At 38.8% G+C, this 27,854-nt stretch overlaps 1 protein-coding gene across 2 annotated transcripts in view; it reads right to left on the bottom strand.

Annotated features, from left to right (window-relative positions):
- Positions 1-27,854, bottom strand: part of USP24 (ubiquitin specific peptidase 24) — a 66,025-nt gene that overhangs the window by 10,634 nt on the left and 27,537 nt on the right. For both annotated transcript variants that reach the window (XM_063345253.1, XM_063345254.1), the window contains 41 exons: positions 27,701-27,808; positions 26,892-27,041; positions 26,062-26,193; positions 25,490-25,601; positions 25,169-25,245; positions 24,128-24,268; positions 23,922-23,975; positions 23,620-23,735; positions 22,899-22,965; positions 22,617-22,727; positions 22,133-22,231; positions 21,881-22,051; positions 21,159-21,244; positions 20,917-21,010; positions 20,517-20,672; positions 18,086-18,183; positions 17,205-17,300; positions 16,826-17,054; positions 15,760-15,919; positions 15,317-15,472; positions 14,674-14,744; positions 13,750-13,910; positions 12,841-12,902; positions 12,293-12,484; positions 11,878-11,995; positions 10,413-10,557; positions 9,833-9,952; positions 9,459-9,584; positions 9,126-9,224; positions 8,839-8,921; positions 8,472-8,613; positions 7,946-8,065; positions 7,313-7,533; positions 6,762-6,886; positions 5,962-6,103; positions 5,450-5,600; positions 4,013-4,108; positions 3,260-3,363; positions 2,748-2,861; positions 1,896-1,992; positions 288-404 (listed from right to left, as the gene is read on the bottom strand). In XM_063345253.1, coding sequence (XP_063201323.1) covers positions 288-404; positions 1,896-1,992; positions 2,748-2,861; positions 3,260-3,363; positions 4,013-4,108; positions 5,450-5,600; positions 5,962-6,103; positions 6,762-6,886; positions 7,313-7,533; positions 7,946-8,065; positions 8,472-8,613; positions 8,839-8,921; positions 9,126-9,224; positions 9,459-9,584; positions 9,833-9,952; positions 10,413-10,557; positions 11,878-11,995; positions 12,293-12,484; positions 12,841-12,902; positions 13,750-13,910; positions 14,674-14,744; positions 15,317-15,472; positions 15,760-15,919; positions 16,826-17,054; positions 17,205-17,300; positions 18,086-18,183; positions 20,517-20,672; positions 20,917-21,010; positions 21,159-21,244; positions 21,881-22,051; positions 22,133-22,231; positions 22,617-22,727; positions 22,899-22,965; positions 23,620-23,735; positions 23,922-23,975; positions 24,128-24,268; positions 25,169-25,245; positions 25,490-25,601; positions 26,062-26,193; positions 26,892-27,041; positions 27,701-27,808 — 5,019 coding nt within the window. The remainder of the gene's footprint in view (positions 1-287; positions 405-1,895; positions 1,993-2,747; positions 2,862-3,259; positions 3,364-4,012; positions 4,109-5,449; positions 5,601-5,961; positions 6,104-6,761; positions 6,887-7,312; positions 7,534-7,945; positions 8,066-8,471; positions 8,614-8,838; positions 8,922-9,125; positions 9,225-9,458; positions 9,585-9,832; positions 9,953-10,412; positions 10,558-11,877; positions 11,996-12,292; positions 12,485-12,840; positions 12,903-13,749; positions 13,911-14,673; positions 14,745-15,316; positions 15,473-15,759; positions 15,920-16,825; positions 17,055-17,204; positions 17,301-18,085; positions 18,184-20,516; positions 20,673-20,916; positions 21,011-21,158; positions 21,245-21,880; positions 22,052-22,132; positions 22,232-22,616; positions 22,728-22,898; positions 22,966-23,619; positions 23,736-23,921; positions 23,976-24,127; positions 24,269-25,168; positions 25,246-25,489; positions 25,602-26,061; positions 26,194-26,891; positions 27,042-27,700; positions 27,809-27,854) is intronic.

The following is a 27,854-nucleotide window of genomic DNA, read 5'->3' as shown; positions in this document are numbered from 1 at the left end:
ATTTATTTTAAAGAACAGTGAAAAACGCCCCTCCAAAACAGAAACCCAACATTCAGACTTTGGGAATGACATCTTCAATAGGTATACTCTATTTGTATATTTTTGTGTGATTTTATCCTAATCAAAGCCATTTACTTTTCAAAAACAGAAAAAAAAAAGAAAACTCAAATAAAAGTTCTGGAAGTGTTTCACTGGGCTGCTTAAACCTCCTATGAATATGGATGACTAACTGATTTTACTACCGTCCTTTAAAATTAAAAAAGCATGAAAAAATAATGATTTCTTACCTTCTGTACAAAGTTGTTGAATAGCAAAAAGTACTGAGCACAGTTTTTACAGTTTTCAGGTACATCTTTATCCAGCAGAGCAAGTAGCACCTCCAATAACTGATGTAGACTTTTTAACTGTGAAAACAATTATTAATTTCAATTTAAACAGTCATCTACTGCTTAAAAATAAAAGTTTCGCATATCACAGTTAAGGTATGGTCAACAAAATCATACGTATGGTCAGATACGCTTGCTGTGATGAATATGAATAGCTAACAAAGGATCGCAGCCTTCTCATTTTAATTCTTCTGAATGAACGCTGCATATATTAACAGGAGAGTAATGAAAGCATTGGAATGTAGGTAAATTGCTCAAAGAGGTGGAACTCAGCACTTACATAAGTTTGCAATATTTTTAAAGCAATTCAAATTACTCCTCAGAGTGAACTCGCATTCAAACGTTACAATCATTACAGTAATGCAAAACAAACCAGGTTAGAAGTCAACTGTCACTCAAGATCTCATCTTAGGATACGATCACACCCAACTACGCAAAAAGCAATGTTAGCGTTTAGTTTGCATCGAAGTACACACTGGTATATAATTTATTACATCTCAGTTAACAGATAGTAACTAACAGCCAAGAGGAAGTTACCAAAAATTATCAAAAACTATATTATAACTGTTCATCTCCCAACTACTGTACATGGTTTCTAGGACCACATAGCAATCTTTCCTAAAAGCTCTAAATAAGATAAACTTTCTTAACAGAAGCCTATACAACTGTAGTGCCTTCCATCCACGACACTGGATGAAAAACAATAGACAGACCCCAAAAACTGGATAAGAAACCCCATTCTATTGCATCTAGTATTAAAATTGGGTGGAAAAAAGAATTATTTCAGACTAAACAAGGCTTGGACACTTAAAAGTGTCCAAGCCCCCACTGACAACTTACAGGAACACACCAGAACACAGATAACACTTCTGGCTGCGTTCTCTTAATACAAATGGTTTGGTCCACGTATCCCAAGGGAAATAAGTAAATCTCAGACATTTTACAAATGACTCCTTTTCACAAATTTCCTGCTGGGTTTTCTTACAATAATAAGATCAGTCAAATGTAACAGAGTTACACTTCCTAAACTTACTTGCCAAGATTTTCTAATAGAAAATGAAACCTTTGGACAACAACCATAGCTATGGCCTGTCTCTAGAACAAGATAGCTCAGTTACTACTGCCATAGCATTCTGAGTGAGGAAGGAGAATCAGTTAAAAATTAAGCTAATTTCTGGAATGTCTCTGTTACAGAAAGAGAGAATAAATCTTAAGAAAACGCTGTTTCCAAACTATTAAAAGAATATGTGATGACAGTTTATAAGACAAGCTGCAATCAGGCAAAACTGTTCGTAACTAATACTTTGAACTTAAATTCTGAGAATTACAGAGCGTGTTACCTCCTAGGGTAGGAGCAGACAAGCATTAACCTATTCAAGAAATGAAGTGTTACAAGCACCATCAAGATTACAGCCTTTAATCTTGTCATTTACAAATGACACAGCATTGACTGCAAACACAGCAAGAGCCATCGGGTAAAGAGATCACTGGTGATGAGGTGACACTAACCTTCTCCTGATAAAGCAAGGCACTGTCGAGGGTTTTTTCAAGAATAGTGGCTACAGCAACTCGCACCTCTCTCACGCTGCATTCCAGGAGGAAAGTCCTGGAAGATAAAAGGCGAAGCTGCAAAGAGAACTGGAATCAACGTGTACACACGGTTGCTAAGATTAAGTGTGGTGGTTATTACTTTAAAAAGGGTAACAGTCCCGATACTTCTTGTATTGTATTTCTGTGGATAAGCTTTAACTTATTTTCCTGCACTCCCGCTTGTCACTGTAATACTACTTTATGCTTATTCATTCAAATAACAAAAGAGCTAAAACTAAAATCTATCACAGGATCCCGTCTTTCAATGCAACTTCAAAGATAACATTTTCTTTACATTGACGCGTCTCTCTAAGTGTGTCAGTTCTCCAAGAATTTGCCTTAGGTGTTATCAAAATACCTATTATCTGATCTGAGCTGCTGAGAAAAATTCTTTCCAGTTTATCTGTGATCTTTGTCAGCTAAGTATTTATTTTACCCCAAACACTTTTACCACATTCTCCTTTCCCACCACTTGGAGGAGTGACTAGATATAATCTTAAACACATTCCAAGGCACTTCACTGAATTAAACATCTGCATCCTCCTCCACATACACTGCACTATTTTATTAGATTTTCAGAATTACTCAGAAAGCTGCAGAATCAGAGAACATACTAGAAATAAAAATGTAAGTCATTATCTGGATTGTTTTTGTAAAGAATGTGCACAGTCAACTCTTTGGGAATACAGCGGTATAGGCCAGATCATGTTATTAGGAAGCTTTATCCATACTTGTGATGCAAAAACCTAAGACAAAATTACCAGTACTTACTTTACAAGCTCCCGGCCCTCTGGCCCGACGAAATATTCAACTAACCACTGACAAGCGTCAATGCTTTTGGAGAGCAGCGCATCTATGGTGGCAATCCATTCTTCCGTATCAGCCCTTTAACAAAACACGGACAACTGTCAGTCATCAAAGAGAAAAAACACCTCCAAAACCTAAGCCATGCTTCTTGTCTGCCAAATAGAAAGAATTTTTACTTTAATTGAACGTACATTAGATACCTTAAGACAAAAACACTTAGAGAACTATTTTGGAACAACCTGCTGTCTTTAAATCCATTAAAGCCTTTCCATGCCCAAACCACTACCACCAAAATGATGGACAGCTGGGAGAGGCGGTAAAACTCGGATTTCTTTGCCATGGGATTCCAATACAAAGCAGAAATGTATTGCTACTCCTGACTGTCTATGCTACCCGCAGTATTTCAAGGTGCAGTAGGTGTAACAAGCACAAAAACGTCAGAATATGTTGTTACAGCAACCAGAACAAGGCCTTACCTGAGTTTCTTCTTGGTTCGGAGATAGGTTTGGAAGAGGAATTGGACTGCCAGCTGTAAGCTCACCTTTGCCATGCACGGATAATAAGGATGTTTTACCTTAGTCTGAAAGAAACACCAAGTTTACTTCAGAGCAGAAGTATGCCTGCAGTACGTACACTGCTGCTTAAATACACCAACATGTTTTATCCAAGTAATTAAATTCATTTGGAAAAAATAAAACGAAGTGTTTTTCTGCGCTAAAACAGTCTCCGGTGCTGACTATGCTAGTTAACAAACATGCTAAAATAGGAACAAACGTGCTGTAAGGCCCACTAGATCTGTGGATTTAATACATTTAATAAATGCTGGTTTGTTTATTAGTCCATTTAGAAAAACTTCATTAGTAAACTGTATTTACAACTAAAGTCTATCAACTTTGAGGTGGCTAACACCAACTTTTGAATCTCCCATACAGAGAGGAATTTCTGTCCCCCTAGAGCTCAGTTTGCATCATTAAAAAAGGTGTTATTTCAGAAATTTTACTATGGCACAATGATGTTTCTCCCACTACTAGAGCAGGAGGCTGGAATCAGCTTTGAGACAGATGTTATCGGTGTGAAAAATTACTGGAGACAATGAATTGCTCAGCTAGAAAAGTAAAATCACGTCAACCCTTCCCTTCTACTTTTCCTGGTTGTGACCCTCTTAGCTTCTGTGTCCCGTTCTACCCAATATATTCTGAGTACTCCAAGATTGAAGTCTAGGTACTTACAGCATTCAGTGAAGCTAACGACAGAACAAAACTGAAGTAGTCACTACTGTACACATCTCTGTTCTTCATAAATTTCAAGTTTTCATCTCTCACCATCTGTAAAAGAAAATTTTTTTTGCCTTCTTTTTAAAATGTCGTCAAAGTATATTTCTCTAACTAAAGTTGCACCTTTTATGTAAATACGTGCGGTGTTTAAAAACCAGTGTCAGACCTATTCTGCTCACACTCTGAATCACTACTTCAGTGGAGCAGAAAATACATATAGGAGACTTAGAAGTGTTGTATAAACCAGTGATTTTCTTCCAAGGATATTACAAAACACAAGACAACAGATGAGAGACTTAATCATTGTGTCATTAAGGGAAAAGAAAAAGGAAGAAGCTGCCGATAAGTTCTATTTTTTGCTTGCTTTTAATAAAGAAGTGAAGAGAACATCCTTCAAACCTGAAAGGCGTGCTTAGCAAATTTACATGTACGGAGCAAGGAGCCACAGTATAATTACAAGCTTCGGCCACAATAATGTACTTAAATGCCAAACCTCTCTTTTTTTCAAATGAGATTTTGCTGAAAGACACTCAATAAATTTGAGCCAAGTTCTTTTTACTGTAATAATACAACCCTGGATACAAGAAGACCTAAAGTGATTATTAATGCCCTGATACAGCCCATGCAGAGGGCTATACAGAGCCTGCACAGTTTATTCTGACCATATGTGCCGTAGGCTCTCCTGCACCTGTGCACATCAGCCGGATGGTGTGTGTTCAGAAGGCCAAATACATACAAGACTGTATCCTCTCCTTTACAGATCTAGAGCTGTGGGCCTACAGACTGAGACCTTCCTCTTATGACAGCTAACCGATACCCAGGTTCTACTATCCTCTCACTGCTCTGCCAATGCCATCACAGCTCCATTTTCACTCCTGACTTGCAAAGTTGCCTTCAACATCCTTGTTTTCCCCTTTTAGAATATATTCAACATCACATAAACTAACAGACATGAAGAGAATTGAAGCTAGTTTTGATTTCTCTTCTCCCCTTTTTCATTCTTGTGAACTCAAGAACTAGAGGATGACTGTAATTTGCCATCTTCTCCATTCTTCCTCAAGTCTACTTCAAATGAAGCATCTTCTCTGCTCTCATCTCTCTCTGCTTGCATGCTGACTGCTGCCATTACCTCATGTTTCACTAATTTGCCTGCAGTTTCTTCAAAGCAAAGAATGATGGGTCAAAATTCGTGAGAAGGGACAGCAAAACTTACAACAGTGTACCACCAAGCAGCTTGTTAATAACGTTATGTCAGACTCCAGAACTATTTTCTAGCTTTGCTTTCAATAAGGGAATTGCTTCACGGCCACATTCAAAGTTACTGTGTTGCTCTTACTATGTGCTTAAATTTCCTCCAAGTAGGGTATAGTTGACACTTTGGGAGTGCTCTACCTGATATATCCGCACAGGCATTTTCTCTACAAAAAGTCCCTTTTTTTCTCCTTTTCGAACCAGCTTGGTCAAGATGGAGAGGCGGTCACTGTTGGGCCTGTGGGGTCGAGGTGATGACTGGGGTGAAATTTCTGGTGAAGACGGGGCAGATCTGGAATATATACAAGCTCAAGGTGAATAATGAAACCCCATGACAAATGTGCAGTTCGAGTTTAAGATTATATTGGCTGTACTGAGATTTTAAGGCAAATTTAGATGACAGTCTGTATATTTCTTGAGGCTGCGGGCTGTCAGTCAGCTTGAACTTCTTACTGCAATAGTGACAGCAGTATGGAAGGGGAAAATTTAAAAGCAATAAAAGACTATTCATTAAGCAGCTTAAAAAACAAACCAAAACAACAGAAGGGTGAGTATACTCCTTTGTCAAATGGGAATTATTAATTTCTTAGTTCTGGAGATAGAGTATGGATGTCAACGTAAGAGAAACCTTTACAGACAGAAAAAGAACTTACAACGAGAGGTCCTCAGCTTCTTGACGCACAACACTCACTCGACTTTTCTTTGGTAAGACCGGAGAGTTCTGATCAGACACTCTCTGGTAAAACAGCATATAGGCATTCCAGTAGCGCCGACGCACATCGGGGTAAGGGTTAGCTGATGGGAGAAAAGGCATTCGATGAAGGCCTTGAAGGTTTAGTACCCGTTTCATTCTTATAGGGAAGTGAAACTGGGTGTACAAGTAACACACACCGTGGCAGTATAAAGTATTTGTCAGACCAAAACATCAGTCTACGTTAGCAAGTAACAAAAACCTGAATTCTAAAATATTTTTGCAAAAAAGCATATGTATTTTAAAAGGATAATGATCAGAATTGTGAAACAAGTGAATATTGGTGGAAATGTATTTGGAATTAATTCCTTAAAGCATTGAAAAGTTTAACTATATGATGCCAAACCTTGTTCTATGCACAGTTATTTTCACTAGCCAAAAATATACACAAAACTGGCCTTTTTTTTTTTTTTTTTTTTTTTTTTTTTTTACACTATTTTAACAAGGTGCCATTTTACTTTTGAATCCCCTCTGCTACTAAGTCTACAAAGTGCTGAACAACAGTGAATACGGTTCAACCAATATTAGGCCCTATACAAGCTGTTAGGTCCTTCAGTAAATGGATGACTTTACGAAAAAACTGCTTCTGAAGGATTTTTAGACCAAGTAATTCAGGGCAGATATAATGGACCGAGCTCTACCTCTACTGAGAACCCCTATGAAACATAAAGCTAACGTAAATCTATTTGTACTTCTGCTTACATTGGTCATAGACTTTAGGTCTATACTCTCCACCAAAGCATTCGTATTCCAAGGTTTCATCAGTTAAATCAAATTCTTCGACAACAGTGTCGTTAAATTTATACCACTTTCCTTTTCCACATCCCCTGTGATCGAAACAAAACAGAAACAGAGTTACTTGATTGTCTAGTAAAAAAACCAAATCACCCTGAACACCCTAGAAATGAAAACCCTTAACTCACATTTGACAGTAAATAGAAAGCTTAGTTCAATTAATGTCAAAGTTACATTTTAAAAGAGTAAGCTTGATTAAAAATGTGAGAAGCACATCACCTGCAAGTGTCATAGGAAGCCCTCAAACTGTAATACAAGGTACATCAGAATTCCTGAGCTTTTATAATATGGTGTCCCATATTATTGTGTTATTGTCTTAACACCCAAGACAGTAAGAAATGGGTGTTAAGAAGGGAAGAGTGCTTCCGATAGAGCTCTGCATGGCTCACGATACCTCCGCAAAACAATAGTCTTTAGCCGGTGCTCAAACCCTCCAATCAAATCTTCTCGTCCATTACCTCCTGTCCTTTATAAAGGAGTAGTAGTGCCCTGCATGTGCCTGGCCACTGTGAACAATCACACCAACAAGCTCATAGTTTTCTGTAGGGGCAACTTTCTTCCTTGGGGAGCCTCCGCCTCCTTGATCTGTGTTTCTACCATTGTCCCCCACTTCCGAGGACGAGTCCTGGCGAGCCATCCCTGACACAGTGTAAGGTTCCATGTTCAGCATCCAGGGAAACTGTATGAAGAGATATTTCACATTAACTATGAGATTATATTGTGTACGCGTTTAGTGTAATTTTATGAGAATGGTATTAATACTTCCCACATTGGGAACATCAAAAGAAAACATGGTACTTCAACTTTTTATCCTTCTGACACAGAAGTTAAATAAAATGTCGTTACGAAGGTTTTTGCTCTTGCTTCCTGAAAGGACCCTGACAGTGTCAGAGACAAGGAAAGCTCTAAGGAAACATACTTATTTTCTGTAGCATGATCATGTTGTAAATGTACCATGTACTCAAAATCCCTGTATCAAAACATGGGGAAACGAAGGGAGAATGAATAGGAAGACTGAGAGTCCACTCCACTGTCCACTCCACAAAGCAGCAGGGTGGGGGGGTGTATGCTATACAGAAAAGTTTTCTTACCCTTATTTGTTCATCATATTTAATAGAACGTCCACTCTCCCAGTCAAAGCCAAATCTCATCAGATGAATCACCAACAGGCTAGGTAAAACCTTAATGCATGTGCGCTTCACTGTAGTTCTCTTAAAAAGAAAAAAAAAATATCACCTCTATCTATATACCTCAAGCATTCTATAGAATTATTCTATAGATGCACAATTCCAGCTGTCTCAAACAGATGCACAACGCAGAGGCAGGATGACCATAATACGTACAGACAGGGTACTATTACAGGTGTTACAGAGTTTGTGCAGTGGGCTGGTATGTTACAGAACATTTCACCATCCTTCTAAATGTTCAGTCTACAATATGAGTTACAGGGAACAAAGAATGCTATCTGCATGGATTAATGGATTTAACCTTTTGAATATGTCTTCAGCATAGAAAGCATTAAGCAGTATCTAAGCATGGCTTCTGTGAACCATGTAATGCTTAAGGAAATACCAAGCTACAGCTGAGGCTTCTTTCACATATGTTAAGAACCAATACCTTTTCTTTGCACTTTTCACAGTAGTACGCATTGCTTCCTTCCAGAACTTCTCCTCTAACAAACTGATCCAATGATATTTCCAGACTTTGACATGAAGTCACACCTAGGTTGAGAGCCATGAAGGCTTCCTCACGCTCATACCTAAATTTAAGAAGAAAAATAGTCAAGGCATTGACAGAGTAGAACCTATCCAACTTGCATTAACAAGACATAGGAAAGAATACTGCGCTTGCCCCATAGCTATCAACAGCTGTGATGCTCACAAAGGCATATGTGTCTCTACCTTCTTGTGCTATTTTGACCTACATACTTTAGCAGTTATGGGAGCGCATAACTTGGTAACTAATGCACTAAATTTAACATTACCTGTGAGGACAGTCCTTGCAGATCTTCTGATCAGAGAAGATTCCTTGAAAAGTATTCTTAAATATTTGATCTCTTCCTATTTTCTGTTGGAGATACAAGGTTAGACATCAGTTGGATGTATTGCGGAGTGAAAGACCATGAAAACAATAGGAATTTTAAACTTCTGAATACTATGTAGGTTATAAAATAAGCCGAATGGTGCTCTGCCTTCTTTTCTGAAGAACAAAGAGAGAAAGGGTACCAGGGAGATGCATATAAACAAGGAATGAAATCCCTGAGATTTTTACCTTGAGGTACTCATCCATTTGATCTATAAGACTGGTGAAGAACTCATAAGCATCCTGTTGCTCTCTAACATAAAGTTCCTTGTTCCACATCTTGAAAATCTATATAAAGTATAAATATATATATAAGAAGGTGGTTATTCCATATACATATCACTAAAGAAAGATATTTTGAAGAGAAATTTGTTATTTTTACATGTTCTGACTTTTTCAAGTAGAACTTACTTTATCTCTAGAAACTCTACAATGAGAAAAGGCTGAATAAATGACGACTTGTTAAGTAGGAAAGCTATATATTCTAAAAAAAAAAAAAAAGAAAAAAAAAAGGTGTAATACCTTCCAAAAGTTCTCAGGTACATAATACTGTAGCTTGCTTTCCATCAAATGACCAAAAAGAGACTGAACTTGATAGAACACGTTGTCATCTGGATTGTCTGTATCATCATCAATGGAAAGCAAGGCCTGGAAGAAAACAAATAACCTTGTAAAACTGGTTCTTGGCAAAATTATTACTGTAAGTTGTCATGATACACAGCACAGCAACTTGTAATTTCTATATTTGTTGTGTGTATACATTTACGCACACACACGTACATACACAGTTTTATTTTTATTTAAACAATTCATTTACAAATGGTGCTAAAATGAACTTGCAGTTCAGGTGACAGTAATTCCAAAAAGAGAACTTTACTGGATGTTGAACCAGTTACCTCTGGGAGACCAGGCTGCATATATAGCTGCTGGAAGACGGCATTCATGTAACAAGTAGCACCACCGTTCTTCAGTCCCACAAATCCTGAAACGGAGCGACCATCCACTGGTGGAAGATACTAGAATGACAAACACGTTTTTTTTTGTCCCAGTAAGTTATAAAATGCATAAGACTCCAACAACATACTTACAGCTTTTATAATCACCTTTATATGAGCTGTTAAGAGAAATTTAATCGAAAGCCGGGAATATAAATTCTGAAAGATCATGAAAGAGCTACACCTGGTCATTTACATATTTAACACTTTGCACAAAGCTGTTAAACGTGGCCTAAAATATCTCTAAATAAAGTGGTGATATTTAGGAAATACGTCTTTCTTATCCAGATAATAACTGGGAAAGACTCACTGGAGTATTTGCTTTGAGGAAGATCAAATGGGTCTGCATTTACTACTATCTGCCTTTTGTCATTTTAAATTGAAGACCATGGAAATTTCACGAATGGAGGGAGCAGTTCAGTAGATCACACACAGCACTCCAAACCACGCTAATACAAACCAAAAACGGCTTCTTACTTACGTCAAACTCCTTGGTAAGTGCAGGGTCACACTGGTGATGCATAGAGAGCAGCTCTTTTGTAATAAGCTGGAGGTTGGAAGGTGAGCTATCAGCCAGCATTACTAACACTTCATAAGCAGCTAATCGGCTATCTGCTGTACTGCACCTAAAAAGAAAACCACATTTGAGATCTATTTTGTAGATGACTCAATTATTTCTAATTCCAGAAAGCCGGATTACTCCGAACAAGTGACAATTAATGATCGCAAGGAACACTTTAAATGATAAAACACTCCTGAGAGACTGCAGAGTGCTATTTTTTCTTTCTTGGGGAAGGGGAATGGGGAAGAAAAGAATCAGAAAAGCAGCACCAGAAACACTCCTTCCAATAAGCCACCCTTACTGTCATGGAGACACCTGTTCAGTAACAGGGAAAAGTGCCCTAAAAAGGTGGCACAGACAGAAGGATACTGTCTACCACTGTAACACTGATGGAGACATAATGACTTCTTTACGGGGAGATAAGCTTTGAAAGAGCTAGAGCAGATAACTTAACTTGCTACAAGAGATGACCTTAGACCTGAGCTGCATTAGACCAGTACAAAACACTTCTACTTAACTCTTTTCATTGCATCAAACAACCAGACCCTTTCTTCTAAAGGCCACAGAAAAGGCTTTATTTACTTTAAGCAAACAAAAGAGCATGCTTGAGCTGAACTACAATGGAGCAAGGCTGGGGAAAAACATTAAGGTGTAGCAAGTCCCATTCAATGGAGGGGTTGCCAAATGCTCCACCAGAACCTTCTTTAGGGGTTGTGGAAAGGCACTGCAGATATGCCTCACCCAACTCTAACACCCACTAGTCAGTGTAATATAAGCAATCCCGCTGCAGCAGCACCGACACCCACATGAGCTTATTTACCCACCCCTTCAGGTACTGTATGGCAATAACAGAAGGCAGGTGTGACAGGAAAGAGAAAGCTCTTTTTTCACTATTTGATATATTCTGGGCTACTATCAGCTATCTCAGGTGCAAGAAGTCTTGCTCAGCATTAGCTTTTTACAGGAGGCAGTTCTTTTGAAGGGAAACAGAACACAGTGGAACTTTTGAGATTCTCATTTACAAGGGGCTTGGAAAGTTAATTTCCTGTTCACGCTCCAATTTAACCAGCTTCCCAAGTGATGGTGAGCTAAAGGAGTGCTCTCTGGACTCATGAAATCAGCACTTAAGTTGTGCTTACAGTTCATCATTGATCTAAAACAAAGCACAGACTTTAGAAATCCAGAAAAGCAAAGATTTGGGTCACATGAGAACTCATAAAATGCCATTTGGACACTTTTGTAGGAAATGTATAAATTGGAAAGGTATGCTCTGGAGAAATGCTCCCAAGTGGGTATTAACTCCCAGTATCTGTAACCCCAGTACAACGTTTGCATTCATGAGAACTAGGAGAAAACCCAACATGAACAAAAAAGCAATTTTTACTTTGGATGAAAGTCTTGCTGACTGATTGCAGCACTGCCTGCTGGAGAATGGCTATTCAGAATAATCCTGGATGCTCGGAAGAGGAAATCATCCAACAATGGCTTAATCAAAGATGAACCTGTAACACAGTAATCCACGTTACTGTTAAAAGCTGACATTATCACCACAAATGTCAAAAGGCGCTCCATAACAGCAAAATCACTTAATAGCACCACATCAACAAAAAACATAACCAAATATTTTATCAGATGTCAAAGGTACAACAAAGGCATGGTTAAAATGACTCTTTATAGTTCTGTATCACTTCGACCGATGCATTATAATGTCTTCACACGTACTGTTTACTGATCATCTGCTAGGGCTATGCAGAATTCACCCTAGTCTAGTCACTTTAGAGTAAAAAAAGAATACTTACCAACCATTTCCTTCTCTGCCCCACAAAGCGAAAGGAGAGTCTTGATGAGCCTCAAATGTCCTGCTAACAGGATGTTATCAGCTTCACTGGTCTCACACTCAGCTGTGCGGTTGGGTTCAAAATTGTCTAGCCAGGTGATCTCATCTTCTAACATGGCAGCTGGGCTTATCTTTAGCTGTTCCATTTCTGATGCTGCAAGAGAAAAAGAAAACCCTGAAAAATTAACAGCTCTATAAATGTAGAATATAAATACAAAGGATTTCAAACAGTTTGTCAATGGTCTAGGTTCCCCCACAATGTGTACGAAGTACACCTTCCAGAAAAGGAACTCATTTCACTTTCCAAAAGGAGTGAGCTGCCTTCCTGATACTGAACGCCAAGAACAGTCCCGGCCAGGCACTAACACAGGACAGCCGGCACACTGGCAGGTCACACCGAGTTCATGGTGGTGTAACCTTTTCAGGAAGGCAATTCTACATCTTGTTTACAGAAGGAAAACATGCTTGGAAGCTGCAATCGGAATGACATGTGTGCCTGTATATACTTACATGTGAGGTCATCCAATAACTGGCATCTCAGGTCAAAGTATTCTGTACACTGGGACAAAAGTCTGAAACCGGTACAAAAAAAAAGGTTTAATTTAAAAATCATAAATGTTCTTCTAAGCAGTTGCCTTTAAGTTCTGTGTGCTCTGTCCAACTAATCCAAAATAGCACAGCTATCTAGGTATGCTTCTGCCTGCATAATCTGCAGCTTTAAAACAAATATTCCTTCTCAACAGCTGCTTCTGAATGTTACGAATAACATTTAGTTCTGCTTTCTTCCTTCACCTCATAACAATTTTACTTTATCAGACAACAGTAGAACAACATGTTTTAACTTTTCAGTTACTCCTCTATTCAGATTCCTCTAGACATTGCTGTTTAGAGTTACTGTTAAATTCAACAACCTTTGGCCAGTCAGGGATAAGTTAACAAGACTGACACCTACAGTCTTTACAGGTGTAACGGGTAACAGGAGCAACAAGAAATCAGGTGAAGTCATGGGTCCAGACATCACTGAAAAAGCTGAAGCCTTCTGGATCTATGCATTAGTATCAAATAAATTCAATGTTAATGTCATACATCCCATGGCCTCTACAGCTCCAGGATTCCAGCCAGGTTCTCACTGCCATGACCACATCCTACAAAGAGCAGGCCTATTTAGCAATTACCACCTCCTGGATGGGAAGTGGAATGAGCTGAACTGTAAGAGTTCACAGAGGAAGAGTTGTACCTTGAGAATTCAGCTGTATTTCCCTTCAATTTACATACTTCCAAAACTATCTGGGGCATGACAGGGATGTCCACTTTTGACGGACTTGCAAAGTCCTAATCCCTTGTGCCTCAGAGCTTCCACAGCGCTACTCATTTAGAAATGTGAGATTTGCTTCCTCGGTAAACAGGCATCTGACTTACCTCTGGTTGATTCCTCTCATGATGCTGGTTGGTGACCAAAGAGGCAGCTGAGCACCAAGAACAACGCTCAGGAGAAACTGGTTTGGCTTTTGAACATCTGGGTGAGCTGATGTGTCTGTCTGACTGAGGGTGTACAACTGGTCACAGGCAACACGACGAATCTGAAACAGTGTCACCGTCAAACACTAGCAGTTGCTTAAAGGTTGCAAAAAATACACTTCTGTTTCGTTAGAAATCTAACACAAAAAACAGACATTGAAAAGCTTGTGTAAACCAGACTATGAGCTCTGCTCCCACCAGCCAGGGTTTCTCTATTTATAGGGATTTAGCAATCTACTTTCACCCCTGAGCTAAAGTCTCTGATGCTTTATCAAACACAGATTATAAATTCAGATAAGGGGGAAAGATGCAATGACTTCATGCAAAATACATGAGATGCAATGAAATGAAGTAAGCGTGACTTGAAAAATCTCTAGATTTTAGACTATCCAGAATAAACTTAAATCACAAAGAATGAATTTTAGGAGGGTTCTGACATTTGGAAGAACTTTTCAAAAGTTCAGAAGAGTCCATTAAATCTTACCCAAATCTTTTGAGATGAAAGCTACTCGGAACTTTCCCTGAAGTACTAGTTTTACAGCATTCGTGTCACCAAAACGAGAGCATTTTTCTTAGACTATCCACAACACAGTCCTGTACGCCTCATGGATTAAACAAGCCTAAAGAATGTCATACTTCAGCATTTTCTATCAACACATCACTAGATGCTGGAATTACTAACAATTATACAAAGGTTATTCATTCAAATAAAAAAAAAGTGGGAATATTTATAATGAACAATTTTATCTCAGACCATATTAAATGATCAAAGCGTACACATTCAGAAGTGTAACATCTAAGAAGTTTTCAGAGAAAGACCCCCACCTCAGCACTTGGTGATCCAAGCAGTATGTCAATGATGAAGTCGGCAACACAAGGCAAATTGTAAAAAGATCCTAGAACAGAAGAGTACCAGGCTATCATTTAAAAAAAATAATAATTTAAAATAAGTCAGTTACAGTCTTGCATTAATTAAGATACCGTAGGACCTAGGGGACACCTCCCCATCAACACTGCAAAACAATAACCACTATTTGCACATTTCTTCATCTCCTTCCCTCCTCAGAGACTGGCACCACATTATAACAACATTTTCCTTCGCCTTCCACAACCACCAATGTTTACGCTTCCTGTACACAAAGGTTCAAGTACTAAACAGTAGCTAAGCAAACAGCAGCACTTACAGAATTACATACTTCAAAGCCAGCGCAAATATTTATATACTGGCAATAAGTCAGCTTTCTCAAAACATTTCACTAAGGCACAGCACTACAAGTCTTGTTTCATGACACCTGTTCTTCAGTCCTGGAAAAAAACGCCCTGTATTTTTAAATTAAATTCCGTGGTTTTAATTTGAGCTTACAAAGCTAGAAGTTCCTGAGGGTTTTTTTGTACTTGTCTGTCTCCAAAAGCCTTCCCCCACCGCACTTATATTCCAAATCGTGACTAATCCAATTCTATTTTATACCTAGCTGCTGACTGCGTAGCTGAAGGCAGGTTACTAAGAGAGACAAGGCTTCTCCAGCAATCAGAGCATCTTTGGTGGATACGGACTGCTGTCTCACACAGATACCAGCGTGCAGGGCAGTTGGCTCTCCTTCGCTTCCTGAGCTGCAATTACTTCCTGCATTAAGAAATGAACAAGTGCTGTAATCCATTACATTTTTCAGATGTTTTCAGCTTCTGGTCAGTTCCCTGAAATTTAAAAAAAAACTTCTCCAAATGCCGCATGAATGTACAGCATTTTGCTCATATTTGTGTAATTCAATCGTATAATATCCCGAATTGGAAGAGACCCAAAAGGATCATCAAGTCCAACTCCAATGAATTCAGCTTCAGGCTTGGAAAGTGTTCAATTAAGAATAAACCGAGTGCTTTCTTCAGATTGGTTTAGAGACACAGTTAGCCTACCTGAGCTGCTAAGTCTGTTGCGAATCCCAGCAGGAAATAAAGTGTTGCTTTCTTTTATTGGCTGACTACTTCCCACAAGGTCCAGTCGTCCCGCAGCAGCAGCCCAAGAGAGTCGCATGAAGCAAGCCACTGTGGAAGTGAAATCGTTCACCTCCATAGTCTGAAGGAGTAAGAAAGAGCAGTTACTTTCGTGACATTCAACAGCTTTTGTTAATCACAGGGATAAGAGGAATGTATCTTCTGGATCATGTCAAATTGACATTTGGATTTGTTTTCCTCTCTCTCCTCTTAGCAGGCTCAAGGGCACAAGAGTCTGTTCCCAAGTAGAGATTAGTATTACTCCCTTAATAGGAACCAGTTAGTTTTTACATTCTCCCACCAGAGTAAATATCCTTTTCACCTATCTGGAGTTAGACATGCTGATTTCAATCACATTGATCCATTTGGTAAGCACTGCCCAAGAACCTAACGCAGTATTACTTGTTATATTAACTGTGAAGTTTCTTTCAACTGGACTCAACTTTCAAATGGGTTGAGTTCTTGTCAGAGTAGACTGTTTTAGCAAATAGCCAGTCTCAGATTAATTACACTGACAGGCCTATAAAGGAGAAAAACAGCGTTTTCTTAAAGTATTGAAAATAAAAATTCCCTCCAAATTTCTAATTCAAAGAAACATGGACTATAAGTCACAAGTTCAAGCAGGAACCTTCTCCTTTCTATTCACATAAAATTAGTAAGAATTTAAAAAAAATCTTAGTAAAAATCTTAAGAGTTAAGTGTGACTGAAGATAAACCAGAAGTAAGATTTCTGTGTAGATCTCTTTCTGGTAAGCACTTTTGGGATACTGCTTCCCTTTGTACTACCAAATAATTTCTGAGACTATGTTAAAATTCAGATCAAGATCAGGAAGAGAGACTGACAGTCAGGATTTTCAGAGGCTTTTAAATGGAGCCTGGGCAAGAACCTGTATAAAAGGTAGACTTTTGGTTAAAAATCCAGGAGTTACACAGCTGTCACTGGAGATGACACCACTACATCACTGTAAATCATCAAACACTTCCTTACTTGTATGGCAACTCTTGCTGCTGGTATGATTTCTTCTACCCTAATGGAGGATCTATCAGACACAGAGAGCTGTCGGTAGGATGACTTCTCAGGTGTTCCACAAATGGACATCTGCCTACTTGCTTGTCGGCTGACGTTACGGAAGGGGCGTGAGGACAATGCTTCTACCCCATCTTTAACGAAATCCTCATCCAGTAAGGTAGGCATTGTCTGGCCAACAAGCAAGAACCTACATTCACAGAGCAAAAACGTCAGGCTTATTTTTGAATGTTCACAGCAAGTGAATGAAACAGAACTCAAAGTACCAATTAATCTTAAATATTACAAGCTGCACAAGCCAAGAAAGCAGCACTTTCTCTAATGAAAGGCAATTACATACCTTGCCAGTTGCAGGCAGATGGAATAGACTCCCTGTCTTGTTTCATAGTCTACTTCTGATGGGATGGAATCTCTCTGCATCACATTCACCACCAAACTTAAAAACAAATCAATAAGACAGACTCCGTTTGAAAATATTTTACATTAGGAGAGAGCTGCAATTAATTTACCTCTATCCTTCCCTCCTCCTATTGAGTCAGCTGAGTGCCAGTAAAACTGCCAAACTGGCATCTTTGGAGACTAGCATCCCCATTTCCCCCCCCTGCATCTACAGATGGAAGCTTTTTGATCCTGCTGGAAAACATATCAGGATCTACGGGGCGGAGGGAGGTGTGTGTGCGTGTGGATAGAATTACTAAGAGCAACACACACTCGATAAATCTGACACAAGCACAAGCAGTATTGCCAGGTCTTCCAGACCACTCACGCTCTGCCTCAACTCTTATCCGAAGGGTCTGAATTGTGGAGGCTGTAAAATTTAATTTGGTTCCCACTGCACAATCTATGCTTTGACTGCTTAAAACGTCCACTAGTATCTATGCAGGACATAGTGTAAGGTACACACTTGCAAATTTGAACTGAAACACTTATATGCTAACTACCCAAATATCAACTATCTTAGCAAAAGCTACACTTCATAAGCTTATCTGTGCCTAACTTGATTTTGGGGTTTAACAACATGTACTCTGTTACATTGCTATGGCAGCTACAGTAGCTTTTCAGACAGTGGAAAATGGAAAAACAGCTTTGGGTGGATTTTTTTTCCCTCTGAAAAAGAAGCTGACAGGTGTACTTGTGTGCTACAGTGTGGAAATCAGAAACCACACAAAACTGCTAACTAAATGAAGTGTTATAAATTGAGTCAAGATTTTGAAATCTAACCTCAAACCTCCTGCTCTGAGGAAGTTTTCACAGAAAGACTTGGCACAGTTTCTTGCCATTTCATCGTCTGCAGTTGGCATCAGCTTGGAGCTCAGTACCTATAATAAATGAATGAATAAGCACGCATAAACATCCTCACTTAGTATTCTTCATCTGCTGAAGGTTAAAAGTATAATAGAGAAAAAAAATCAATTACAAATGAAGCAATTAACAATACACTTATGTGAAGCTGTAGTCAGTAAAAAGAAATCACATTAAAAACATTCAGGACAATAACAGCTATTACAGATATTTATTCTGTAGCGAAGGGCGTTCTTTTCTCATGGCAGTTTACTGGTTAAGGGAAAGGATAAAGTACATACCCTAGCACATGAAATGTTGTCTTCAGGCTCAGTTGATGCTCCTTAAGAGCTCAAATCCTTCTCCTTTCTAGATTTTCAGTTGATGGTATCCCATAAAACACCCTACAGATGGCTTACTTATTGATTCATGGCTTCTGAAGCATAACCCTATTGCTATTACTGTTTTTTTTTTTTTTTTTTTTTTTTGTTTTGGAAAAGATGGTCCCGGTTATGAACATCATCACTGTGTCATCCCTCCTGTTTTAAGTCAGCACTAAACTTCACAGAATGCAATTACGCTCAGAAACATGGCCATAAGGAAGTCTGTGGTTTCTGTGGGTCGGATCTCATGTACATTTATAATCAATTTCACTTCACTTTACATAAAGAAAAAAAAAACAACACTCAAACAAAAGAACCCCAGCCCCTTCCAAAACCCCAGAAAACCCCCAGAAGTTATTTACTTGCTTGAAAAGTCTCTTTGGCACGTACAGCCAACAATACTGTATGTGGGAAAACAAAATATCTTTTCCAGGTTCACAGGTCAGAAGAATGGTTTACAGAGTTCCCGGCCTGAAATCTTATCACAACACTGCATGATATAACCCTGAACATCTGCAACATTTAATTTTCATCTCTTTCATACGCTCTGCAAATTTCCTGTGCACATTTTTTTGGGAAAGCACTTCAGACTGGTTCTCATATTTTCAACAGATCACCACTTGAGGGGATAAAAAAAAGCACATAATCCTCTCCCTGGCAGAAATCATCTTCCAATTGGCTGACCAGACTTGAAGGGCAAGTCCACTCATGTAATCTACACATCTAATCCAATTTATTACTTCTTATCCCTTGCCAGAAAAGCAAGCAATTTACTACTTGCTTTTATTATTTTCTCTGGATTAGAAGCAGCAGATAACTGTCTCGTCATACTGTAATATAACCTGCCAGTTCAACAAGATACCCTCACTGTGATATGCATTTGCTTTCAGTTGTAGAACTTGTCGACATGTTTCAAAGACATCATCCAATATCCTTCACTCCAGCTGTACAGAAAAGGGGGGAATCCTAACACTGCAGTGTGATGACAGTGTAGGAAGACGAAAAGCTAACGTTAGCCTGCAGAAACCCAAAGGAAAGCAACAAGAAAATTCCTACAGTAATCTTAGCACGCACCGGGAATGAAAGAGAATAACTTTGCCCGCTGTTTTTGAAGCTGTTGGCCACTGGTCCTCCAGCTTCGAGTTGTTCAAACCATATTTGTAATGACTCCTTATAAACAGTGGGACCTGTGAGTCAGACCAGAAACTGTCCAGCTTCCTAAATTGTGTAGATTACGGTGTCCTAACGACACCAGCTGAACCCTCTCACACTCTTTAAAATCCATGCACCAAACACTTGGAAAGAACCTTTTTACAGAGTCCAATCCAGGGTTTTGGCTAAAGAACTCACTCGAGAGAAAACTCTGGGGTAAAAAAATTTTATGTTTTCCACTCACTTTGCATGCACAGCTAAAACAGGCCAGAAGCTTCTGGGTAAAAGCCCTGCACATCTGGATAGTGAAAATTCTTCACAGTTGAATGCTTCTCAAAAATATTCCTCCTTAGCCTCTACAGACAGAGCATGGTAGACTTCTATAGAAGGGAAGTTAGCATTCTTTCTTTCAAATTGAATTGAGAAAACCCAACCAATCTACACAGCTCCCATAATTTTTTAAAAGAGCTAACTTTTTTTTTTAAGTATACTAAAAATCACATACTCAGAGTTTCTGGAGACACAAGCAGGAATTTTACCTAAACAGGAAGGACTGTGATGTTTCTTTGCTCCTCTCCATTAACTTCAGAACACTCTTTCCACCTTGCAAATCACAAAATGAGGGGCCTGGCTTCACAGTGAAGTCTCTAAAGGGAAACTTTTTACCCCTTTCATTCCATGTAGAATTTTTCACATACATAAAAGCCGACTATGACACGACATTTGCGTTTTGCAGAATGACCCTGTCACAGTAGAATCCTGCCCAAGAAACTCAGAATTACTTAAACCTTAACGCTCAGAAACACAAGTAGAAAGAAGTAAATTTCTTGTCCTACCTCTAAATTGTAGAGCACTCTGAAGGTGGACATGCCTGGAGCGAAAGATCTGAAAAGGCTTTCTAGTATTGAACTAGCACTGGGCTGATGTTGGTGTTTTGAAGACAAGGATGGTGATTTTGAAGACTGAGAACTTGATTCTGATAGCAGTGTTTTCTAGGAGGAGTAAACAACAGAAGAAATGTTTTGAGACTACCACATTTTGTTGTAAGTGGCAATACATTTCATATAATCCCCGTAATAATCCTCTCACCTCCACCTGCTTGGAAATTAAGTCAATATACTTTGCAGTAGAGTTTCAAACCCTTCACAGATTATAATCTGACAGGGAATTAAAGAAACCTGGTAGGAAAATCCTTTTTGTTAAACTCACCAAGATGAGTTATTTTTTAATCCATACCTTCCTTCCCAGGGAATCAAGCTGATCAAGAGCCTCCTGAATGGCTGGGTCAGTGGGAATCAAGAGCAGAAGTTTCCTCACTCGCAGTGTTATCCTGAAAAGTTACCACAAGTTACTTCTGCAAAATAGGGCTCAGCCACGCTGTGGCCTGGTGGATGCCTACACACTGCGAAATAAGCACCCATCCAAACTTTACAGTGAGAGTATTTCTTCAATATTTAATAGCCGTTTAGTTTGCTTACCTTGGCTCCTCTAGATTGGCGAGCTGGTAAAGCATATCAAACACATTACACACGAGAGCCATGACTACTCCAGGGAGGGATTTCTCCTGAGAATTAAGGAGAAATACAAAGGTCTTTTTTCTCCCCTCCCCATTTTAAGTTATTTAAGAGAGCTATTCGCTGAAGCAGCTGACCCACATGCCAACCCATCCCGTAGAAATCCCAGCTACTTTCTAGACTAAGACAACATTTGAATTTTTACATTACCCCATTTCCCTTTTAACAATCAATTTCTGAAGCCAACTATTAGTTAGGGTTGACATATAAAGCAGATCAGGAGTGTTCTGAACATGCTAGTTGATGCTTCTTAGTTTATTTTCATACTGCGGCTTTATTAATAGTGGAAATCTTCCCCCCTGACAAATATACCATCTCAAAATTAAATCATACGGGTCTTGTTTGTCTAAGAGACCCTGTAGAGATTAATAAACACCAAGCAGGCTACAACAGGTGACAGAACACAGGCTATAAAGTCCAATCTGCACACATAAGGCAATTGTGTATTTAAATGCTTTGTTTCAATTGCACTCTGAAAGCAAAACCAGACTAAAGACTGGATGCTCAAGCTGATGTGAGCAGCTTCTGTCTCATCTTATTGTACCTCTTCCATCCCAGCTGTGTCTCCCCAGTTATCAGCCCTGCAGGAAAAATCCGAGGGAAGGTTTCAGGCTATTATGCTGTACCTGTTCCATTGCATAGGACGAACTAAATACACTGCCACTGTTGCTGGAACTGGTTGAGGAATCTGCAGAGCTCCCTGATGGAGTCCCACTTCCTGATGTTTTTACTGTAAGCACTTGTTCATCAGAAAAGCCCAGTTGGTGGAGTAGTTTCTGGTCTTTGTTTACAGTTAGCTGCAAGAAAATATTTGTCATTTAGTTGTGTAAGAGAGATTCAATTTCATAAAGAATTAGAATTCTTTGTAGCTAACATACCAGGCTGTCATTGGCAAATATCTGTATATTATCCACAGGCGAATTCAACATTTTTGCTATCTTCCACCTGACGCTCCCTACAGTTTCATTGCTATGAGCCTGTAAAAATTAAACGACACTGGTTCAGTAAGTCTGCTCAAGCAGTAAATTCCAAGAGAAAAAAAGAAAAATTAAAGTCTTCCTGCTCCTCTGCATAGAGTGGTAAAGGTATTGTCCACAAAAGAGACTGACAGTATAGGACAGCAGTAGAAATGCTCCATCACTGACAATAAGCAAACAACTTCTTTTTCCTCACCCTGGAATGATGATCAAAATACATTTACTCTACAGACACTTCCATTACAGTAGCCTTATACACACTTTTAATATTTTCAAATAGAGTTTTCAAGTTGACTGGAGTCCCTAAGACCAGCTAACTCTGTTCAGTCCAGGCATCGGAAAACCCAAGAGTACCTACATGATCAACACCACATGACACACATACCTCTATGGTGAAGGTATCTTTGGTAGACTCGTACGTAACATTCAGTGTTAAAAGATGTCCATGGAAAGAAGCACCATGAGGTAGAATAGTTCGGGGAACAGAGTAAAGGTCCTACAGGAAGAGAATGATGTCAGTAAATACCACCCTTGAAAACAAAGACATTTCTGTGATGGTATGTAACCAAGTTGCTAGAATTGCGTGGGTTTAAATAACTTGTACTGTTTTTAATAATACTGGAAGTTGTGTCCTTAACCTTGCCTAGTAAAAAGTTACATATCTTACCTCTATTGTTATCACGTAACGCTCTGCCAACAGCAGCAGTCTCTCAATTATGACAAGTTTAGTTGACCTAGAGATAAACATTGAAAACAAAAGTAACTTGTCTCAGAGATTAATTTTCAGCGCCCATGGGTAACTACCATGCATTAGCTGCCTTCAAAAATAACTCCTTAAACTTGGAGTTAATTCAGTTGAAATTAACTGGGAAAACAGGCCAAGAAGCTTGCGTAATGCTGCTTGAGGTGTAGCCAGCTTCAGAAGAAGCTTCATGTTTCTAAAGGTCCCACCCTGCACTCAAATACTTAAGCTACACACGTTCAGGTATGAGCAAGTTAAGCTAGAGGATGAAAAACCATCCTTTTCTCTCTCAATTGAAAAAACCCAAAAAACCAAACCCAAACCCTGCTGCCCCAGAAATATTACATGATTAATAGGCTGTTAATTGCGGTTTTCTTTGTGGGTGGTTTTTTTTTGTTTGTTTGCATGGTTTTGGGGGGGTTGGAGGGTGGGTGTTGGTTGTTTTTGTTTGTTTGTTTTTTAAAAGACAGGTTTTTCAAAGTCTGTTTGGAACTCAAATTGCATTGTAATTGGAATATTCAATTGAGAAACCACCAGAATATACAACTACCAATACTACGAATTTTAATAAGCACTCAAAATCATGTGGGAAGCAGCTGGGAGAAAACGTTTACTGTCATATTTATTCTTTTAAAGGCAGGCCTACCTGTAAGGAGACTGAACTGATGTTGCTACCGTAGGCATAGCAGTTGCTGTAAGCATTTTTGTAGCTCTTGTAACAGCATGTGTTAACGTTGGACCACCGAGTGCAGAGCTGGCTGCCTAAAATACAAAGCAGAGTAAAAGTGCTGGTTTACACGGTCTATTAGTATGTCCTGGTGAACAAGAAATATTTGTGGAAAGAAATTTTTTCTTTAAATAGAATTATCGTAGTAATATCATCCTAATTCTAAGATACAAAACTGAAAAAGGATGTAGGTACAAGAACAATTAAAAATTGTCCTTTACCTCTAATCGTGTGTAGCAATCAGCAATGAATTTCTTGTGCAGTGACACAGAATCCTAAAGATAAAATGTACAAATGAATTACAACTTAAACCAAAATCATGGGAATTACTCAAACTGACAGAACTCAACAAATTACACATTTTAACATGCAGAGTATCAAGGCTCTATGCATGCCAAAGCGCTTTCATGTACAAATATATACCCACCTTTTTCAATCTAGGAGTTAGATTAATATAGCTGTAGTTTATTATCAATTGAATAGCTTCATTGGCAATTTCTTCATCAGGTGACTCCATTGCAATCTTCCAAATGAAATCCATTCCTATTAATTCCAGTTTTTCTACACTCTATGCAAGAAAGAACAACAGTAAAACATGACTGGATTTCTTACACAATAGCGAGTTGAACCTCGGGAACAAAAGTCTTCCATCTGCTGGAAAAGCATCTTTTGACTGAATCTTGTAAACTTTCTTTTCCAACACGCTGCCAAGCTTTGGCACAGGGCAAAGTGCAATCAGTAGCTGCGGATTTGTATATTTATACAAGAAAAAAAAAGATTCGTTTACAGGTGGGTAAACGAGTTCCAAAGAACACTCTCAGTCAAGCCAACTGAAAAAGGAAAAACTTCAAAAGCACCGAGAAATTTAATTGGGAATGGAATTTGGTTCACAAAGGTCAACATGGTAATTAACCACATAATAAGCCGTCGCAAAACTTACTACGATACTTGGCAAAAAACTATCCGTTTGAAGTAAGTTAACTCTCTGTGATAAAGATCTAAAATGCCTATGTAAAACTACTTAACATATAACCTTTCATTTAACAAAAACATTGAAGGATCATAGAGTTAAAAATTATTGTAGGTTAGAATTTGCATATGATAAGCCTAAATCTCTTGTAAATAAAAATAAAAATAAATATAAATAAGGAATATTTCCCTGATAGGGAAAAGGAAGAAATGCACACTAGAATTCATTATCATTAAGTAAAAAGTAGTCCACTCATTCCTCCTGCAAAGTTTTAGAAGTTACATACACCAGCTGCCAGCTACCAATTGCTGAATTTTAACTGTCGTAATTCTGGTGTTGGAGCTTCAGAATTGAACAGTGTTAATGCTAGAAGGACGATCTGCATGTTAATACAAACATGACCGTGTCAAACAGCTGCTAAAGAATCCTTGTCTCACCTCCTCCCATCCCCAAGAGGCCACAGGTAGCACACGAGAATGAACTTGCCAGAACACTCACCAGCTGAGTTCCCTGCCTCTTCAGTCGATGGTCACACAGGTTCACATTTTCGAAGAAAGTCTTAAATAAACTAAAACCTGAAAGTGAAAAAAGGTGCAAGCTTTTTATTCAGGTCAGGCTAAGTTTCTCTGCTTTTCTGAAAAAAATGAAGATATCAAATACAGGAGAAAACCTTTTCCCTCTACAACCACTAAAACTCAAAGTGAGCTGTTTATAATATTGACTTACAGAACTGTTTGCATATTTAATTTGAAGGCTTAGGAAGCAAAATTCTGGTATATATTTAAAAAACAAATCTGTTGACCAAAGCCATTTTCTTACCATTCATAGTAATTTCATATGACTCTAGTTTAAGAATTTTCTCTTTGAAGAGCTGTTGCTGTACATCACTCTCTAGATCATGCTGTCCTTTTGTGAACCACTCAAAGCACATCTGTGAATGAAAGGCAGATATATTTTTACTCTGTTGTCACGGCAAATATCTTAGTTTTATGCAGCACTGGCAAACTACGTCAAATACTCCAGTAACTCATCTTACGGAAGTTTTATCTACAGGAAGAGGTTCAAAATCTAATCTCCCAGTAACCTCACACATTATACAGGCTGTATCGCAGCATTAGAGGACTTCATAGTCATCTTTCACCCAGATAATGCTGACTGTCTCTTTTATGACACTGCAAACCTTCACGTACCCCTTTTCAAACCAGCATCCATACACCTGCAACTAGTCTCCTGGCCAAAATCCCTCCTTCAGTCAAATTTAATGTTAAAAAGTGTTACTCGTTTGTGTTTGCTACTTAAGTTTCACATGTCTCAACAAATACACGTGCTATTTATGATCCATTAAGATTCATTCCGCAACCACAGACACCAACTTTACAAGTTTTTCTTACCTCTCGATCTAACTCACAAACATCCTGGCCAGTTACAAGGCATTCCCAGATCTCCCGGGCACGATTCCAGCCCAAATAAAGGGTGGCTTCTTGCAGAAAAAATGCCAAAAATTTTAGATGTGCCTCCAAATACTGAGAAAGAGAAAACAAAAACTCAAGCTTAAGACTTTTCTTTCTGCAACAAGAACTCTGAGCATTCTTTATTTTTTGCAAACTTAGTTGTTAAGTAACAGTACGCTTTGCAAAGCCTGGAAAACTGAAGTTGTTTCTGCAGCGAGATTTTATTTCTATTTTACACAATTTTTTAACATTATTTCTTTTTAATTACCTTTCTAAAACGGAACATTGAAGTCCCCTTGGATTTGCTATTACTTTCCTGATATTTATATTATTTGACACTAGTTACTAAGTCACAGCGACTGTGGAAAAAATAATTATCAAAACCTTCACACCAAATTCAAAGGTATGGGCTCTACAAGCGTAGTTGAACTGAAGCTGGCGGAGAAGCTGGAAGCTGCGTAAGCTTGGAGAACGGAGGTCCTGGGGTGCGAATATCTAGCTCTCGAGCAATTAAAGACTTTGCTAAGAAACTTGTAGATTGTCATGCTTGCCCACCCTTGCTCTATGATACAGTAACAAGGCTACAACATGCCGTAATACAGAAGTGCCAGAACTATAAACAAAAACTAGTGTAATTATTCACCAGAGAGAATATACATACCAGTGAATTCCAAAAATGAAACATCACTTAATCTTACGCAACTCGGTCAGTGATACACTACACCATGTTTTCAAAAACCCAGGGTAGTAGGAAATTCAGGTTTCAGTACCTCCCGGTAAGTGTATCGGCCGTCCACTAGTGTTGCTCCGACAAGCCCTCCTGGACCTGCTACCGATGCAGCCAAACGGTGGCATGATATTAAGCTTCCTGTCACCAGCTTCACTATTTCAAAGTTTTTCTTTAAATCTTGAATAATGCTCTTGGCAAAAAAAAAAACCAGAACAAAACATTGAGGAAAGAGGTTTTTAAGAAAATACCTAAACAGGCACGTGCACACAGCAGTCTGCTCCTCTACAGACGTGTTTCTTATCAAAAGGAGTAACATCACCACCCCCCCCGCCAAGACTCATCTCGCCCTCTTCCAGGCATCCAAAGCCCCCTGACATTAGTGTTTTCAGCATGTGCTGAAATACACACGCTGCAGATTGCAAGCCAAGTTCCACACCTCCACTCAGCCACTGTATAACACATGTGACTTGCTGGTATTTTAGTCTGTTTTCCAAGAATCAATGTCAACTGAATTACAAAGCAGCTGGTTTAAACATTAGCCATTGTTCATTTCTAACCAGACTCATGCCTGTTAATTATTCTACAAAAAGCTCAGAATAGAACAAATTATTCCTGACGCAGGAAACAGACTTATACATATATATACATGCACATGCAAATGGACAGCACACAACACAGCAGATCTACCTGAACGGTTTGTTTATGCTACATCACTAAACTCTACTTGTCAAAGTATTTTTGAGTTTTTTTTCCCTTTTCACTTCTAAATGCAAACTTCCATGTTCTACAGAAGCAGAGCCAAGCAGACGTAACAAGGACTTCAAAAATCATCTCAACATATAATCTTACCTTGTCTTGCTTTTGGTAAGTTTGCTTAATAAACGAACGTGTGATTTCATGGAGCTGACGTAGTGCTGGCACCACCCACACAAATTGAGGATTATTGTGCTGGGATGACTAGTAGTAAAAAAGTAAGGTAAAAAAGGAAAGGTAAAAACAATTA

This window comes from Chroicocephalus ridibundus, chromosome 8 (assembly GCF_963924245.1).
Source record: "Chroicocephalus ridibundus chromosome 8, bChrRid1.1, whole genome shotgun sequence".
NCBI lineage: Eukaryota > Metazoa > Chordata > Aves > Charadriiformes > Laridae > Chroicocephalus > Chroicocephalus ridibundus.
This window is presented reverse-complemented; position numbering and strand designations above follow the sequence as displayed.